Source organism: Ammospiza nelsoni, chromosome 8, assembly GCF_027579445.1.
Source record: "Ammospiza nelsoni isolate bAmmNel1 chromosome 8, bAmmNel1.pri, whole genome shotgun sequence".
NCBI lineage: Eukaryota > Metazoa > Chordata > Aves > Passeriformes > Passerellidae > Ammospiza > Ammospiza nelsoni.
Window position 1 is genome coordinate 13855860 of NC_080640.1, and position 18087 is coordinate 13873946.

At 59.7% G+C, this 18087-nt stretch overlaps 1 protein-coding gene across 1 annotated transcript; it reads left to right on the plus strand.

Annotated features, from left to right (window-relative positions):
* The first annotated feature begins 5605 nt into the window (after positions 1 to 5605).
* On the plus strand, positions 5606 to 15833 carry PPRC1 (PPARG related coactivator 1). The gene is given in 14 exon segments (XM_059477574.1): positions 5606 to 5633; positions 5636 to 5928; positions 6047 to 6202; positions 6599 to 6712; positions 7080 to 9816; positions 10228 to 10281; positions 10661 to 10721; positions 11071 to 11156; positions 11323 to 12121; positions 14172 to 14345; positions 14512 to 14575; positions 14791 to 14912; positions 15048 to 15199; positions 15502 to 15833. Coding segments are annotated over 14 exon segments (4944 nt in total). The 3' UTR covers positions 15606 to 15833.
* Positions 15834 to 18087: the final 2254 nt, after the last annotated feature.

Genomic DNA, 18087 nt, shown 5'->3' on the forward strand with positions numbered 1-18087 from the left:
GGCCAGGCTTGCTCTGTCAGAGATCAGCCTTGTTGTGCCGCAGGGTCCTGGCACACGCAGGGACAGAGGGATTAGGCAGGTCAGTGTATGCCCTGGATGTGCCCAGAGGAGAGGACATGACAGCAAAGGAGGGTGTGGCCCAGGATAAGGAAAGCTGCAGGGCTCCAAGGGGAACCTTTCTCCACATCCCTGTCAGCAGCTCTCTGGGTGCCAGGTTATAGACAGCTTCTCCTCAGGCCAGTGGACAGAAACGTTGACATTTGAAAAGTGACTTGTTCCTTAACCACATCTGGGCTGCAGAGAACCTGGAACACTTTCCCAGCCTCCTCTGCAGTGCCAGAAGCAGGTGCTGGCCTGAGGAGCCAGTTACATTCAGCAAAATCCCCCACACCCCAGCAGTGTGCTCACATTCACCCATTGCAACAGGTGTGCTCTGCAGCTCTCAGACATGGATCCATAGCCCTGGAGAAGGACACAGCCACCTGCCTGCTGCTCAGACAGCATTTTGCCAGATACAAGTGTTGGTGAGAAGTGCTATGGGTTCCTTGGACGAGGAGGTGGAGGGGAGCAGCTCCCTGGACAGAGAGCCTGTTTGTGGCTAGGGAGGGCCACACTTGTCACAGCCCCTGCGAGGCAGGAAGTGACGAGTGATCACATTTAAAGTCCCTTGTGGCAGGAGTGGAAGGAAGGAGAACAGGATGAGGCTCCATGTGTCTGACATAGTTCAGTCCAATGACCAGGCACACAGGGCCGAGAAAAGCAGCTCTATCCCGTGGATCCCCAAGGGAATCTGGCTGGGGCAGGCCTGTGCTCCAGGGACTGATGTAGAGAAAGGGAAAATTGCTCCCCGCCAGGTAAAACGTGCACTTCAGGGCTCCAGTGACATGTCCACACTGCGCCTGTGCTGCTGTAAGCACATCCCTGAACTTCATGAGATGATCCTACTGTCAGTCTGGAAGACAGAAGAGCCATAGGAAGTGACAAAGAGTCCCCAAAGGGACTCTGGGCTTCCTGAACAGAGGGCACCAAGCAGGGCCAGGCCAAGCACCTGTGCACACCAGCATCCCTTGCCTTCTTGGGGAGCCAGGCTGGATAGCAACTGTGTCCAGTGAGCCCAGTTTGGCTCCCTCACATTTTCCAGGTGATCTTCTGTGTGCCAGCTTTGGAGAACAGCAAAAGCCTAAGCAGAAGCAGTGACTTGGGTATCCTGCCCGGTTGCCATGCCAAGAGGGTGCACGGCAGCTCACGGTGCCCATCCCTCCTCTCATACCCGATAGCTTCTTTCATCCGCCCTGTGCCCACCACACTGCGTCTCACCTCCACCAGCCCCACACGAGGTGGGGCTCAATGGAGCACCATGGCACAGGCACCTCAGGCAGAGGGAACGCTGCTCACAGCCTGGAGACGGCGAGCCCACAGCAGCTCTGCCGCTGCTTTCCGGGAAGCACGGGGACACGCGGCTCTGGCGCGCACACGTGCGCGCCAGAGCCGGCGGGGCGGGCCCGCGGCGCCGCGGGAAAATGCGCGCCTGCCCCGCCCCCAGGGGGCGCTTCCCGCCAGTCCCGCCCGCGCCGCCCCTCCAACCGCGCGTCGCGGGGCCGGGCCGACCCTCCTCGCCGCCGCCCGCCGCTACGATGGCGGCGAAGCCCGAGGGTCTGCCCGCTCTCAAGATGGCCGCCCGCGCTGCCGGGGCCGGGCGCCCCCTCAGGCTGCTGCCCGCCTCTCGGCGCGCGGCCAGCGGCGAAAGGGTGCGCTCCCGGCGTGCCGCGCGCGGAGGGGCGGCGCGGGGGTTGCCGGGAGCTGTAGTGCGGGGCGGGCGGCGGTCACGTGGCGCTCTCGGCAGTGGCCGCGCTGGGAGCAGAGGCGCCAAGATGGCGGCGCGGCGGGGCGGAGCGGTGCCCGCCGCCAACGGGGCCGGGGCCGGTGGCGCTGCCGCCGCGGCCGCTCCGCGGGGCCTGGCGAGCGGCGGAGCCCTGCGCGAGCCGCCTTTCCGCGCCGGCAGCCCCCTGCAGGTAAGGGGCGGCGGGGCGCGGCGGGCCGCGCCGTGACACGTGGAGGCCGGGCGCGGCTCCCGCGGCCGCTGCACCACGTGTGCCGGAGCGGGCCCGCCGCACCGGCGGCGGGCGGGGGTCGCAGCACGGGCCGGCGCCGCCTCCGCTGGTCCCGGAGTGGGGCGCCCTTTCTTTGGGTGGGGGAATGGGGTGCCCGCAGCTCTCCCGCCGGCGTGGGGCGTCGGCGCGGGGAGATTACGGCGTTAGAGGGGCCGGAGCACGGCCACGGGACCCGGCGAGACGGGTGGCTTGGTGTCCCCTGCGGGAGATGACACCCCGGCCTTGGGTAGTGGGGGACAGGGGGATGCCGCTCGTGTCATTCCCCCGCGGTCCCTCCATCCCGGCGCCGCTCTCTGCCACCTGCGGCCGCGGGGAGCTGGGGCTGGCGCGGTTTGGGACACCCGCCGGTTTCGGTGGCAGGAGCTCTGTTTGCACAGCGTGGCCCGGGCCGGGAGGGGTTCCCCCAGCCGTACCGAGAGCTGATCCACGGGAAGCGGGGCTTTATCCCCAGCAAGAGGTTCCCGCGCCGGGCAGGTGTGGGGCGCGGCGCTGCCGCTGTCACCGGCCCCGGTGGGCGCCTGCCAGGGCCGGGCTGGGTGCGGGTCCCCTGCTGTCTGACGGGGAGCGCGGGGATGCAGCACCCCGGGAGGGGACGCGGGGGCACCTGCGTTGTGCTTTTGCCGGGATTTTTTTGGGAAAGCCCTAGGCTTCTGCCTCCGTCAGGGTTCTCCTGCGTGGCTGAGGGGCTGCGGGGGAGACACCCCTATCCCGACCCCGGGCTGGAGGACGCCAAGCCCGCCTCGCCCCTCCCCGACGCGAGCAGAGTGGGCTGCGTGTGGGGGAAGAGAGGTGTGTTCCCGCCTGATGCTTTCCGAAAGCAGCGGAGGAATGCAGGGAGCATCCTCTGGCTGTGCTGCGCTGGCCGGGCGGAGCCCCCCGGCTCCCGGGCTTACCCCGCGCCCTTGCCGGCAGCTCCGGCGCTGTAGGAGCAGCCTTGGCAGCCAGCCGGGGACCATGGCCGCCCTGTGCTCGGGGCGTAGCCGCAGCACGCCGGGCACACGTGTCAGCAGCGGCCTGCGGGGGCCTCCGTTGTCCCTTCCGGGGAGCAGAGCAGCGAGCGCAGTGTACCCTGCGCCGGGTGGGTGCCGGAGGAGCTGGTGGCCTCGCTTAGACTGTGTCCATTGCAAGCAGTCAGCTCCAGTCCCGGTACCCGCTCTGGGGCTGTGGGCATCCTCCCTTCTCCCCGGCAGTGCTGGTTGCTTGGGCACAGCGTGGTCAGAGCCGAAGCCTGTCCTTGAACATTCCCGTGACCCTCTTTCCCTGCAGCGCTGCTTAAAGCAAGCACGGGGAGCTGTGCAAGAAGGCACGGCGGGTTCCCCCCTTCCCTCCGGGCTAGGAGTGACAGGGGTCTCTGGCAGGGAGGAGCGCGGGCAGGGACGCTGGAGCAGGCTGGGCTGGTTCGTACCCCCGCCCCGACGCACAAGCGATGCTCGAGTGATGAGGGCTGCAGGAGGTGCCCGTCCCCAGGTGGATCAAAGGGAATCCTGGGGGAACACAGCCCAGGCCGGTGACTCACGGCTGTGAGACTCCTTGTTGCAAGGCGCTGAGTCAAGGGACTCGAGGAAGGCATGGGAGATTGCCCGCCCTCCCTCCCGGGCTGCGGGCAGGAGCCACAGGAAGAGGCCATTTGAGTGGGAGGGTTTTACTTCCCTCCCTCCTAATGTCCAGCGCTGATCACAGCTGGAAACCTTTTATTACATGTTTTCTTTGGGGAGAGCCGCCCTGTGGCCAGATGAGCAGGGCTGTGCAGCCCGGGGTGTCCTTCGGATCCCTTTGCCATCTACAGGCAGGGTTCAGATGGTCCCTGCGTCCCTGATGCTCCCTCCTGCTGGCTCCTTCGGTGGCCCGGGTACCTCTGCCTGCCGGTCACCGCTGACTCAGGGTTGCACTCGGGGCTGGGCGTGTGAGCCTGGATGTCTGCGTATCTGCGTGAGGATTGGTCGGGAATTGCAGCCAGGCTGCGCCTAGAGGGCCGCCAGCAGGCTCTGCGCTGTGCTCTGACCGGCAGCCAGCACCGGCAAGGGAGGGGACTGGGGATGCTGAGCAGGAAAACTGCTCTAAAACTGCTTCATAGCCTGATCTGCATGGTGGGGTGGAGGGGTGCCCTGCTGTCACTGGTGGGCTCCACTTCCAGGCAGAGGGCCCTGGAACAGGCTGGTCTGGGCTGGCAGCATGTCTGCTGAGCCCCAAACTACTGTAGACTCCTGGTCCTTAGGGCTGTCATGTCACAGACTGGGGGAATTTGGGATGGGTAGCTTCGAGGCATTGCTGTGAGTGTCCTGGCTTTGATTCCCAGCCTGGTATTGGAGTGCCTGTGTTCTGGGGTTGCACGGGGCTCCTGGCTGTGCTGTGGCCAGTGGTGCCTGTTTAGTCTTATCAGAGGAAGTCTCTGAAGAGCCCCAGGGACCAGGGGTTTGGGCACGTGGCTTTGGTGCTGTTGTATTTTAGAAACATCTATTTTGTGAAATGCCTGCTGTCTCTCCGGTGCTGTTTACTGCTTGCTAGAAGAGGATTTCAAAGTATTAGCAGCTTCTCTCTAGGGACAAGGTACAGTTTGTTCTGCATGGGCACAGGCTCATGCAGGCTCCGGTACCTACATGAAACAGAGGTTAACTGCATCATATGTGCATCCCCCAAGGTTTGGCTGTATTCTCACAGTGCTGGTGCTGCTCCAAGGGCAGGAAGATGGGTCACAGCCTGCTCCTGGCTAGCTTTGGGAGGGAGGTGTACTCTCCCAGGGCTCTGTCCTTGGTGCCCTTATCTTCCCAGCCTCCATTATCTCTCTGCATAAGCCCATCTACAAACAGGAATTCGCATCCTGTCTCATGCCGGTGGCACGCCTGTGCTGCTGCTCTGCTCTGTGTGTCCTGTGGCTCTGCTCAAGTGGGGGCTGCAGCCCCTTCCCTTGCCCAGCATCTGGCTTTTCCTGGCTGTCCTGCAGCATGGCTGTGTGACACCCTGGAGTACAGTGCAAATACTTTTTTGAAGTTACCCAAGCATCCCTGGAGGTGGCTGGGGGACTGGAAAGGATGTGGGGTTGGGAATTTGGAGGAGGAAGAGTGACAAAGCTGGTTTGGTCCTGGATTGCAAGCACAGACCATGTCCTCTTGTAGCCTGCAGCAGAGGTACTGGGGTATGGCTCCAGCAGTGGCAGCTGGCTGCACCCCTGTTGCTGATTCCTGCACTTTTGTTATGAGTTTCGTAATGGTTTTGGGCTTATCTGAAGCACCAACAGCCGGAATTGGAGGAGCGCGTGACAGTCCATGAGGTGGCTGGAGCTGGCTTGTCTCCTCCCTGTCCTGCAGGACCATGTGTGGTGTTGGGTAGAGCCTGGTGTTTTATCCGTTCATCTTTCCCAGTCATGCAGCTGCAGAGTGAATCAGGCAGAAATTTTCGGTGTGGAGACATCCTGGGTAATTGGAAGGGTCTCGGGCTGAGAGCAGCACAGGCCTTTGTGCAGTGGACCCTCCTGAAAGCAAGGGGGAAGGTCCCCTATGCCACCTTCTGACCTGCAGCTGCATCCCCCTGCTTCCCCTGCGTGGTCAGGGTGCTGGGGGTGCCCTGCCACAGTTTGCAGCACAGGCTGTTCAGAGCCTGTGTGTACTGTGAGGAAATCAGTGCTGGTAGGGGAGCTGTGCAAAGTGTTTACCTGGCTCCCCGTGCTCCTCAACAGTGCTTTTCCCTTGAGGATGATGACCTGAACTTAACATCGTTGGATGCAGAAACCGTCTTAGAGGCTGAAGAGATCCTGGGCACAATGCAGAACTATCTTGACTCCTCTGTGATCTCCATCATTGAGGATCTTTCTCTGAGTGAGGTGGGAGCTTACACACAGATGTGGGGTGTGGCATGGGTGGGGGTGATGGCAGTGTCCTCAGTGTCCAGGTCTTAGGGCTGTGTCCCATTGCCCTCTGAGACCGTCCCTACCCTTACAGCAGAGCAAGGCCTGCCTGGATGCTCAGAATGAGCTGTCCCTGCTGACTGCCATCACAGAGATCCTGGACAGCACAGATGATGAGACCTTGTCCCCCTTTGACACCATCATGGATGCAGAGCTGCTGACCTCACCTCGTGAGTGGGAGAATACCTCGGTAAGTTGGGGGGCAGATGCAGCCTGACCCCAGAGCCCATGGGAAGATGCTCTGGCAGGGCTCTGCTAGGTCCTAGCATGAGGGTACCCTGAAGTAGGCCAGTAGGACCCTGGCCTCCAGTACGCTGAGATGAACTCTCATGACAGTTCCAATGTGAGAGAAGTGCTTTGGAGGGCCATGCCTCCCCCTTGAGTCTTTATAAAGAGCCAGAGATGTGCCAGAGGCTTTGGGGAGCAGCATGTCCCCAGTGGGAGCTGTGTGCAGTGTGGGTGAAACAAGGCTGTTTGCTCTTGGGCTTTGTGGGGTGAAGTGTGTGGGCATTGTGGGGCTGGGGGTCGCCTGTCCCCTCCAGCAGCGTAGACCTGCCACTGTCTCATCTTCTGTCCATCTTTCCAGTTTCAGAAGTTTCTCACCTTATCCCGCCCATTGCTGGAGTGTGAGAGCCCTACCCTGGAGCAGCCTAAGGCTCTCAGACCTCTCAGCAGCAGCAGTGTCTCCGTGGCTGGGAAGGTGAGCAGCTGAGCAGGGCAAGCTGAAGCAGCAGTGTTGGGGTGGTGCTGGGATAATTGCCTCTGCTGCAGCCCCCAGCCTTCCCTCCTGGCATGGGAATCCTTTCCTTGAGACAATGCTTTTGCAAGGTACCAGTGGCAGTGGGAGCAGGGTCTGCCTCACGTGGTGGGTGCCAGGGACTGGGGATGCTCCCATAGGAGCATCAGATTTCCAGCTCTGTTGTGTTTTACTGGGCAGGTCAGATGTGTCCCAGCTTTTTGTCAGCCGTGGGGCTTTGCTGTAGAGTTGCAGCAGACCCAGTTGACTGTCCTGGGGGAGTGCTGCTAAAAGCCCAGGAACTGATGTTTGCTGTGGTCCCCTTTCCCAGACTGACACAGATGTGGCCTGGGACCGTGCTACTCATGGCCTCGAGGACCCAGTGCTGCCAAAGAAGCAAGTCTGCAGTACCCCGAGAGTGGAGAGGAAGGTGGGCTGGCACCGAGCCCGAGAGCAGCCCCTGCCACAGCGCAGTGATGGGGAGGAAGAAGAGGAAGAGGCTGTCTTGAACCTGGAGATAGACAGAAGCATGGAAGCTGTGAATTTCTGTGTGAGCGAGGCAGGGGTGGCGCTGGAGGAGCATGAAGACCCCTGCATCATCAACACAGGTGACGTATCCCTGAGCGAGCTGGTGAAGTCCATGCACCCCTACTGCCTGCCCACCTTCACTGTGTGCCTGGACCCTGACACGGAGCCTGTGGCCAAGGAGCTTCTGAGCAGTCCTGTCTTGCTGGAAATTGTGCCTGGAGAGGGAGAGAGTGTGGAGATCCCTGTGGTTCTGCAGCCCTTGACTCCCAACTCCCCTGACCTGGAGCCCCAACTCCTGCGAGTAGAGGAAACTACCGGCGAGTCAATCCCAGAAGATCGTGGGGAGCTGCCAGGAGCTCCAACCCAGGAAAATAGGTTGGAAGAGGAGAAGGAGGAAAAACTGCCTGGGAAGGAGCCTTCATGCAGTACTGCAGAGGCCACCTCCCCAGTGGAGACAGCAGCACCTGGAGCCTCAGGTCCCAGCAAGAGCTCCTGGCACAGCACAGAAGCCCCAGCAGGTGGAAAACGTGAATGCTCTGAGAAGGGACGGGGCCGTGAGAGATCAAGGAAGAGTCGGAAAAAGAAAGCAGCAGAGGACCAAAGCAAGCAGGACCGGCCTGGCAGGGACTGTGTAGCCCACCGGCTCCGTTCCGTTGGCTCTGGACAGCCCCATGCCCAGCTAGCCATCAGCAGGCAGCGGGCAGAGTGTCCCTCTGTTCAGGTCTCAGACTTCCTGGCACAGCAGCTGGAGAGAGCCCGGAAGGAGGGGCAGATGGAGCTGCATGCTGAGCGGGCACCTCGGCCCCGGGGCAGGCCTCATAGCACAGCAGCGGCTTTGCTGCCCAAGAAGGTGAAGCAGGAGCTACAGAAGGAGCCGGCACCAGAAACCGTGAATGCGACCCTGGAGAAGAACAAGACTCTGGTGTCCCTGGAGAAGACTGCACCAAGCGTGGAGAGGCAGCCAGCAGCTGCATGTCCCAGCCCGACAGACCAGGCTGAGGGCCAGGCAGATGCGCAGCCATCTGCCGGACAGAGCAGTGGGGTCTCAGAGGCTGCCTCTCAGCTCCCAGAGCAAGGTGCTGGGCTGGAGCCTGCCCAGAGGGTGCCAGCAGCAGAGCCAAGTGGGGGCCTGTCTAAGGAAGCCAAACCCAAGGCCCTGAGCCTGCGTGAGTACCGCATCCGCATGCTGCACCGTCAGCCCAGCGCGGGTGACAGCCAGGAGGGCAAGAAGCAAGTGGCCAGCAAGTGGCCCAGTGTCCCTGAGCCTCCGACAGAGCTGGCGGAGATCCCCTGCCTGGTGTCACCCATGCTCTCTGCCACCGAGGCGGACAGTGCTCAGAAGGGACCGGACAAACCCACCAGCCCTGCTGCTGTCCCTTCTCCTGCCAGCAAAGCTCCCACTGCTCTGACTTCAGCCCCAGCACCTGCCGCAGCTCCACCACCGCCATCAGCACCAATGCCTTTTGTCGCACCAAACGTGCCCCCAGCTGCTGGGGTGGCCCCCACTGGGATGCCACCAGCCTCTGTCGGTGCTTATGCCCTTTACCCACCAGTGCCTTCCTGGCCCTGCTTCAGCCCGCAGCCCATGGGCTGCCATGGTTTGCCCCCACCACCCAGTGCCAGCTCCTCCAGTGCTTTTCACATGGTGCCTGGCCTCCCACCTCCATCCATGGCCTGGCCCCCGCCACCTTTGCCACCCCCGCCTCCATTTGGCCCAGGTGGCCCCTATGCCCCGGTTGGGTGGGCACCACCATCCTACTGGCCTGGAATCCCCGTGCCGCCTCCGGTGCCTTCCCTTGCGTACAGGGACCCTGGAGCAGCAGTGCAGGCCACCGCTGCCTTCCCAGCTGGCAGCCACCCTGGCACAGCCCCTCTGCATGGGCAGTCTCCTGCTGCCCCTATGCTCAGCTGCCCGGAGCCACCAGCCTTCCCTGCCCAGTCACCTGCTGCCCCGAGCAGTGAGATGGGGCCTGCAGGTGGCCCGGCCAGGCCGGCGGCTGGCAGGGTGTCAGATCCCAGGAGGCAGGCAAGGCTGGCAGGAGAGAGCTCCCTCCCCAAGGCCCCTGTGGCCCCAGCCCAGCCCCTGCCAGCCCCCTCAGCTGCCACTGCCCAGCCCAGCAGGGTCCCTCCTGCAGTGCCAGTCCCCCAGGCTGTCCCCACCCAGCCTCCAGAGGAGTCCCAAGCTGCAACTCCCAGCCAGCTCCCAAAGGTCCCCCCAGCTGCCATCTGCTGCCCAGCAGAGGTGTCTCCTGCCCCTGTTGGGGAGTCCCCTGGCACCCAAGCCACGGAGAAGGCTGTAGAGCCAGGGAAGGAGGCAGCAGAGAAAGCCCCATTGGAGCCCAAGGTAGCTGCCGGGCAGGAGGTGCCTGGCCAAAAATCCACCTCCCAGGCTGTGGCACCACCACGGAAAGCAGGTCGAGAGAGCAGCCTTCCCACCAAGGCACCCACTGTGCGGCCATGGAGGCACCAGCCACTCCTCAGCCCAGCCCAGCCCAGAGACAGCAGCAAGGACATTGTGCAAGCCTTCATCAGTGAGATTGGTGAGTGGGAGGGCTGCAGGACGCTGGGCTGAGTGTCAGCAGCCAGCAAGGCTGCAGTGCTGCCGGCAGCCTGGGTAGCAGGACCGGTTCCTGGCATTTCTGGGGGTGAGGGTGGCAAAGCCATGCCCACAGGCTTGCAGTCTCTTCCCAGTGCTCTGCTGGGATGTTGCCTGCAATGGATGGTCTGGGCTGGCTGTCTTGAAACTACTTCCTTCTGGGACTGCAGAGCTGGCTGCTGCTGTCCTTCTGGGACTGCAGAGCTGCTGCAGGCTCTGTTACTGCTTTTCCTCCCCAGTGCTTGTCCCACCATCCAGGGAGGCTGATGGGGGGGAGAATGGGGTTGGGGTGCATCACTGTGGTGCTGGGGGAATTCTAGCTGATCTGACTTGCTGTGCTTTCTCCCTGGCTCAGGGATTGAAGCCACCGACCTGTCCAGCCTGCTGGAGCAGTTTGAGAAGTCTGAAGGTGCGGATCTGGCATGCCATCCCCTGCAGGGCTCCCTCCGTGCCACGCTGGCCTCCCTGGGCTGTCCATGCTCCCTGCGTCAGGGTGGTAGTGGGAAGGCTGTGATGCTGCTGCTTGTGGGCTCATGTTACCCTGCCCAGGTGTTTTGTCCTGCAGCTGTCTCTGCCTCCATCTCCTTGGCCTGTGGAAATATCTGGGGGTCCCCATGGCAACCAAAGGGGTGGTGAAGAGTCTGTGAAGGAAAAAGGATGTGCAGCTCCTATCTTGAGGGAGCTGGGTTTCAGGAGCTGTGCTCTTCCAAGCTGTTCCTGGGGTGCTTTGTTGACCCTGTCCTTCAGCCCTACATGTTGCCCCTCTCACCTACCTGTTCTCTTTTCAGCCAAGAAAGAGGAAACTCCTGTACAGCCCCCTGAGGAAAGGCAGCTGACAGGGAGCTCTGGGTGAGTATCAAAACCTTGGCAGCTGGTGCCCAGCATGGAGCCCAGCAGAGCAAGGGCACAGAGCAGCTTTCAGTCCTGGCAGGATTTGAAGTGTGGTGGTGCTGTGTCCATTGGCCCAGGAGGGGCTGAGCTTGTTGCTGGCCTGGGACAGAGCTGGCACTTAGGGGGAAAAACTGGGACAAGCAGTGATGGGCATGACAAGGCTGTGCAAGTTTTATCCTAGCAGCTCACTTGGATCCTCTGTCCTCGTGAACTGGCCGGTAGGGCAGATTGAGTGGGTGCCCCAGGCTTGGGGAGTGGGGTTGGGCTTTGCTTGCTGTGTTTGACAAAGCTCTTTTCCCATTCTCAGACCTGAGATCCAGCAGGAAGCATCAACCCAGCAGGACAGGAAGCCCACAGATGGGCTGCAGGCCTCTGAGCTGGCCAATGTGGCAGGTAAAGAATATTTGGGACAAGGGAGGGTAGTGTGCTATGTCGTAGCAGGGCTGTTATGTGTCTGAGGGGACACCTTGGGGGGTGAGGGGCCTGGGATGTGAGGGAGCCCCAGCTGGGTGGGTTGCGGCAAAGGGCTGCTGTTGTAAGCATTCTGGTGCTCTCCCAGGCCTCACGCCCCCAGCAACACCTCCTCACCAGCTCTGGAAGCCTTTGCCTGCTGTCTCACTGCTGGCCAAGACCAAGTCACCTGGATCCATGCCCCAGGAAGGGCCCCAGAAGTCAACCAAGCTGATGAAAGCCAAGCCACTGCTCCCAAACAAGATCCAGGTGAAGAGCATGGTGCCAGCCCCTGCCAGCACAGCCCCCAGCCACGTCTGCTCGGGAGACCACGACTACTGCCTCCTGGGTGCACCGCAGCCCGAGAGCAGCCATGGCCCTGGCACGCAGCCCCCTGCCGAGGGAGGCTCCCGCTGGAATGTCAAACACCACCGGGACATCACTATCAAACCCATCTCCTCCTTAACCAAACGGACGCTGGACCCACCTGAGCCCACCCCTCCAGCCCCCGACACCACCGTGGGGCACAGCCCGGAGCCCCTGGGGATGGCCTGCCCAGCTCCCCTGGATTATCGGACTACCATCCCCAGCAATGGCAGCACTGGGTGCAGCAGTCCCCCCACCTCAGTGCTCCTGTCTCCAGCTGCATCCCCCTGCCGGGAGCAGGAGGTGCGGACTGCCAGTGCCCAGCCCAGCCATGCTGCTGCCAAGAGGTCCCTGCGCTGCTACCGGAGACCCCAGGACTCACCCAGCCCCTCTGCCGACAGCTGGAGGGCTGGCCGGAGCCGTGCCAGCCGTTCTTTCAGCTCCAGTTCGGATGGAGCTAGCGAGTCTTCATCTTCATCTTCATCCTCGTCCTCCCGGTCCCGCTCACGGTCGCTCTCCCCACCTCCCAAGCGGTGGCGAAGGTAAGCAGTGCATTGTTGCTTGCTCTTGGGGAGTGTCTTGGTTTGAAAAGACAGGTGTCTGGTAAGGAGGGCAGGAGCCTCTCTTGAAATGGAAAATGTAAACCCCCTCCCTCCAAATTATTATAATTTTGAAATTAAGGGGCTCTCAGGCAAAGATATGGGAATAGGAATAACAGTTCTTTACTAGGAAAATTAAAATAAAATTGCAGTAATACAAAAAAACACTGACAGAGTCAGAATACAACCTGATTAGATGGTGGCTGCTGTCCTCCTGGAATGACAGGTGTGGTTCTGTTGAAGCAGTGATCCTGTAGAAGGATGTAGTTTTCCTCTGAAGGTCCAGTGGTGGTGTAGATGGGCCTGGTCTTCCTCTGGGAATCCTGTGGAAAAAGGGTCCCCTGGGTTTCCAAATAACAGATTTTTCTTTGGGTAGGAATGCTTGGCTCCTCCCCCTGGGTGGAGCATCTCACAATGGGATGATGTAATTTTATGCAGCGAGTCAATGGCCCATTAACTGGAGATATTTCCCTGGATGGAGGATGGGTCATGGAGGAGATAAAGAACACTGCTCCCCCTGGTTTCAACAGGTGGTGGTAGAATACCTGTAGTATTTCAGGTTACATCTTTCATTGCAACCTAAAACAGGCAGTTGTCCAGTGGCTGGTCTTTTGCAAGAGCCCAGACACATCTTTATGGTCCTGCTTAGATGGCTGGATTTGATGCTTTTGTCCTTGTGGACCTTCTGAAGAGATGTTTGGCTCACAGAGGGTGGGGAAGCTGCACCCTGCCCATCCAGTTGTGGCTGAAGCCTCCATCTGGGCCCATATGCCTGCAAAGCCTCCAGTGAGCCAGACTTCCTTACTCCTTCAGAAACATCCAAACCATGTTACAAGTCCTTGGCTGCATCTTTGCTTTTGGATGCTTTTTCTGGAGTATTACAGCAGGTGTTCATAGTTGTGCTGTGGGACTGTTGCAGCCCTTGGTATAGAAGTGAGAGGAGCCACAGTGGAGCTCTCCAGGGAGCTGCTGGAGGCAAGCAGAGAAAAACCTGTCTGGCTTGGCTGCCTCAGGGGCTCCCTGTTCTCTTTATGCAGGTGGCTGTGTAGGAAAGTGGGACAACTTGCACTCTGTGGGATTCCTTTTGGAGCCCTTGTGCATCTGAGTGATGTGCAGCCTGTCCCAGCTGGGCTGGGAGGCACTGGAGGTAGTGAAGGGTTTCTCCTGTAGTTCTCTTGGCGTTCAGCCAGTTCTGGAAACATCCCTGGGCATGAGGGGCCTGTCCAGCCAAGACCCCTTCATTGATAGCCAGTAAATGCAGAGGCTGGAGCTGGAAAGACCAGGTATAAAAGTGCCGTGTTTTGTGGTTGTGCAGCTTGGGGATTGTGAAGCAACACATCTGGCTTGGCTTTCCAGCAAATCAGCTGGCCTTTTGCTGGAAAATGTCCCCGTGTACTGTGCCACCCTGACTTGCTGTCTTCCAGGAGAATGTGGCATAGGAATATGTGGCAGAGTCAGGCAGCATGCCCTGCTGGGGTTTGCCCATGGCAGGGACCACCTATGGCCAGCATGTCTGGAGAGGGACTGTGCTCCTGGCTGGAGGCAGCACAGCTTAATCCCAGCTGTGTTTTGGTCATGCTGTCCTTAAGGTTTCCCTCGCCCTGCTGGAGAAGCTCTTGCAGTCTCTGTTCACATGGCTGTTGAGCACAACATGGATATAATGTTGTCTTGTGCATCGTGTGGGGCTCAGCACTGAAGTCCCAGCCCTTTCTGAGCCCTCCCAGGCACAGCCCTGTGCTTCACAGTTCCCCCATGACTATTTCTTGTTCTTTGGAAGCTGTGCTTCCTGTGAGCCTGCTCCCTTTTCTCTGTGGCATTGGGAGCCAAATGGAGCAGCATTTCTGTAGTCTTGCTGCCCTGGCAATCGTGCTGGGGATGGGTCCTGTCCAAGTGGGATGCTGAATACCATGGGGACAATGGATATCTTTTCCTGCTTTGGAGCCTTATGATGCTGGACAAAGGGAGGGCTCAGCTGTATCTCTCCTTCCCCCAGGTACCGCTCAAGATGTTCCCACAGCTCCTCCTCTCGCTCCAGCTGTGGGTCATGTGGCAGGTCCCGGGACAGGTCCTCATCCTCATCATCAACATCCTCCTACTCATCCAGGTCCACATCCCGCAGCCAGTCCCGCTCCCCCTCGCCCCGCGGGAGGAGTAGCAGGTGGAGAAGGTGAGCGTGGCCATCCTGCAGGGATGTGAACTCTCCCCAACCCATCTCCCAGCCTTCTGTGGAGGAGGGATGGACCCACTCCTTCAAGATCTCCCTTGTGTTTGGAATCACTCTTATGACACCCCCATGATTCCGTAGCTCATGTGTCTGGTTTCTGCCCTGACAGATACAGCTATGATGCACAGGACCACTACCAAAGGCAGAGGATCCTCCAGAAGGAACGTGCAATAGTGAGTGATGGAGGGCTGGGAATCTGGGACTGGAAATTTGGGGGTTCATAGCCCCCATGTCACTTCAGAAACAGAGGGTGTTTCTGCAGGGGGGTGAGCCTTGCCAGCAGCATTGCTGGGAGGCCCTGGGCAAGGCACAGTGTGGTGGGAGGCCATGCAGGGAGGGTGTTCTGTGTGAGAGGTCCTGCTCACGGATGGGCCATCCCTGTCCGCAGGAGGAGCGGCGAGTTGTGTTTATCGGCAAGATCCCCAGCAGGATGACACGGTCAGAGCTGCGGCACCGCTTCTCTGTGTTTGGGGACATTGAGGAGTGTACCCTGCATTTCCGCTCCGAGGGGTAAGAGCTGTGGGGAGATGGGTCAGTCCCTTCTCAGGGATGACTCCTCTTGGCCCTTTTCCCATTACTCAAGGGGATGTTGCAGACCAAGGGGGGACAAACATAACTGTTGCTGCTGATCTCCTCCAATGTCAGGGATAACTATGGCTTTGTCACCTACCGGTATGCTGAGGAAGCCTTTGCTGCCATTGAGAGTGGGCACAAGCTGCGGCGCCCAGACGAGCAGCCCTTCGACCTGTGCTTTGGTGGCCGCAGGCAGTTCTGCAGGAGGAACTATGCTGACTTGGGTGAGTTGCACAACCTCCAAGTTGAGGGTTGCCCTCCCTGGGTCCTTCTCTTCTTTCCAGAGGCATAGGAGTCCCCATCCTTGGGATCAGTCAGGGTTGGCAGCAGAGCTGCATCCAGGAACTGTCCTGCCCTGAAGGATTGAATGGGGGCTCCCTGTCTCTCCAGCACTGTGTTGGAGGCCGGCCCAACTCTGGGTCTAGAGGCTGGCAGGTGAAAAAAGATAAGAAATTTGCTGTGGGAATGGCCAGAACTGTGCCATTGTTTCCACGAGCTCAAGACAGCCTCTCCCCATCTCTTCCAGATTCAAACCGTGAGGATTTTGACCCAGCTCCCGTCAAGAGCAAGTTTGACTCCCTGGACTTTGACACTCTGCTGCGGCAGGCACAGCGCAGCCTGCGGAGGTAGCGGCAGGCAAGGCGGAGAACCCGCCCCCACTTTTATACTCAAATACAAAAGGCAAAAAAAGAATGGAGAGAGAGATGAGATTTTTAATAAAATGAAAAAGGAAAAAAATTTGTTTTATAACCAATATTTAAGGAGGATGGGTCATTGGCCTTCAACTGGGGCAGTCCCGGCAAGTGGCAGCCCTAGGCTTGCCCCAGACATATAATAAATATGGATGCCCAAACAGCAGCACTGCCTTGTTTCCTCTTTTGCATGGGCTATTCCCAGGTGTGGGCTTAGGCTGTGCCCCCCTCAAGACCCCAGGGACTTTGCCTGTGTATGGCCCCATCAACTGTTGTGCAGGTCATGGACTGGGCACAGGAGTGGGATGTTTGGGGAGAGTGGGGCAGGATTGAGGTCACCGAGTGTGTGACTGTCACCATGGCCTGGCACGGAGTGAATGCCTCTCTGAGGACCCCTCTGACAGTCTCTTGGGCTCTGCTGGCTGCAGGACTTGGCACCCCGAGGCTCCCAGCAGTTTTGGGGCCACCTGCACCTCCCGCAATGGCCACGGGGGGGCAGTGTAAGATGCTCCACCGCCGCTGCCAGCAGCGGGCTGGGAACCGGCTCAGCCCTTGGCCAGAGCTCGGGCACGGCTCTGCTCGCTCCGAGCCCACTGCCCTTCGAGCCTGCTTCTTGGTATTGCTCCGGCTCGCCGGAAAGAGAGGGGAGACATCTCATCTCTGGGTTTCCCCTGAGGGAGAGGTGTCTGTGTGACTGCAGAGTTTACAGCTGTCTGCAGGGGCATGGTGCTTGGCAGGAGAGGATGGCCAGTGGCAGGGATGGATGGATGGTGCCTGTCTGGGCCCTCTCAGTGCACTGCAGCTCATGGAGGAGAGGAGTGATCGCAGGGAGCCCCCAAGGGAGCAGGCTTGGGCCTGCTGCCAACATCTTTTCTGCTCCCTGCTCTTGTGCTGGCAGTCAGAGAAAAGCTGTGCCTTGGACTGCTTCTGGGCTGGGACAAGCTTGGGCATCCCTTGCAGGTGGCAGTCCTGACTGGGAATGCTGAGATGGCATTGAGTACCCTGGCTTCAGGACTGGGACAGGCTTGGGGTGGGGTGCAGTGTTTGAGCCCTCTCTTGGCACACCCTGGGTTAGGAAAGTCTGCAGCTGCCCAGCTGGACAGTGCAGAGCTGGGAAGTGTGGAGGGAAGTGATGGGAAGGGGATGGACCCCCATGCCATCCCAGGGTTTTTCATGGTGTTTAGGGTAGGCAGGGGCTGGTCAAAGTCCCTTCAGATCCCTTACTTGGTGGAGGCAGCACCCACTCCAATAGTTTGAGATCAGGGAGGGGAATAGGGAATAAACCCTGGGTGGGGGAGTTCAGCCAAGTTGATGCTGATGTTGCCACTTGGATCATGTTCAAGGCTTTGAGCCCTTTGTGGCTGTGCCTAGGTGTATTGCAGCACTCTTATGGACTGGCACTGTGGCTGGAGCTCACCTCTTCCCTGGTGCTCTCCTAGGTGGAGCGAGGTGCTGCTGCTCCTGCCTGCACACTGGGGACTTGTGCTGCTGCACTGCTCAGCCCAGGGAGGCCTCTGCAGTACCCAGGGATGTGGGGTACAGTCAGGCTGCCTGCAGGTGGGCCTTGAGTAAGCTCCCACCCTGTTCTCTCCTCCTGGCCCTGGACTTTGCACAAGGGAGGGTCCAAGGAGGCAGCTGCAGGCAAGGATGTGAGTGGGATAGAGGGAGGCAGGATGGGGGCTGTTAATCAGCAATGCAGTTCTTCCAGGGACATTGAAGGAGGGAATGACAGCCAAGGCCCAGTGGGGTCTTGTGGGGAGGATGTGTGTCCCTTTCTGTGAGTTCATGCAAAGTCCTGTGGCTGCAGCACACCTGCAGCCCCTTTCCTGCCCAGAGGTGCTGGGCTGATGGTGGTGCTGACCAGCATCTCCCTGGTCTCAGAGCTGCCACAGGAGTGGCAGATGTGGATCCAAGCATTACAGGGAGACCATCTCTTAAATCAGCTTTGAAAACACTCTCTAGCTGTTGGGTGATTCAGACCTGAGGAAACTCTTGTATGCCTTAGAGCTGGGCTTGTTCCTACAAATACTTTAGGTGATCTGAAAGTTTCTTTACAGCCTTTCCTTGAAACTGTGGTGCATCTGAAGAGGCAGGCAGGAGCGGGTAGTGTTATAGGCAAAGTGGAGTTGGACATAGGGGATGTCTGCTGTCAGCAACCCTGGGAACCCCATGGCATATGGTATTCCATGCATTTGGGCAGCCCTGTGAGCATGGCATCACCCCAAATATGTGTGCTGCTGACTCTTGCATGAGCAAGGCTGTGTGCTTGTGTTACTACAGCTGGGCTGCACATGGTCCCCTCTCCTCCCACTGCTCCTCTGGGTGACGAAAGGCAGGGGGTACAAAAGCATTTGTGTTGCCAAAAGAATTAACACCCTGCTGTTGTGCCCTATAAATCTTCTGAGTGTTAGAGGCTGGCT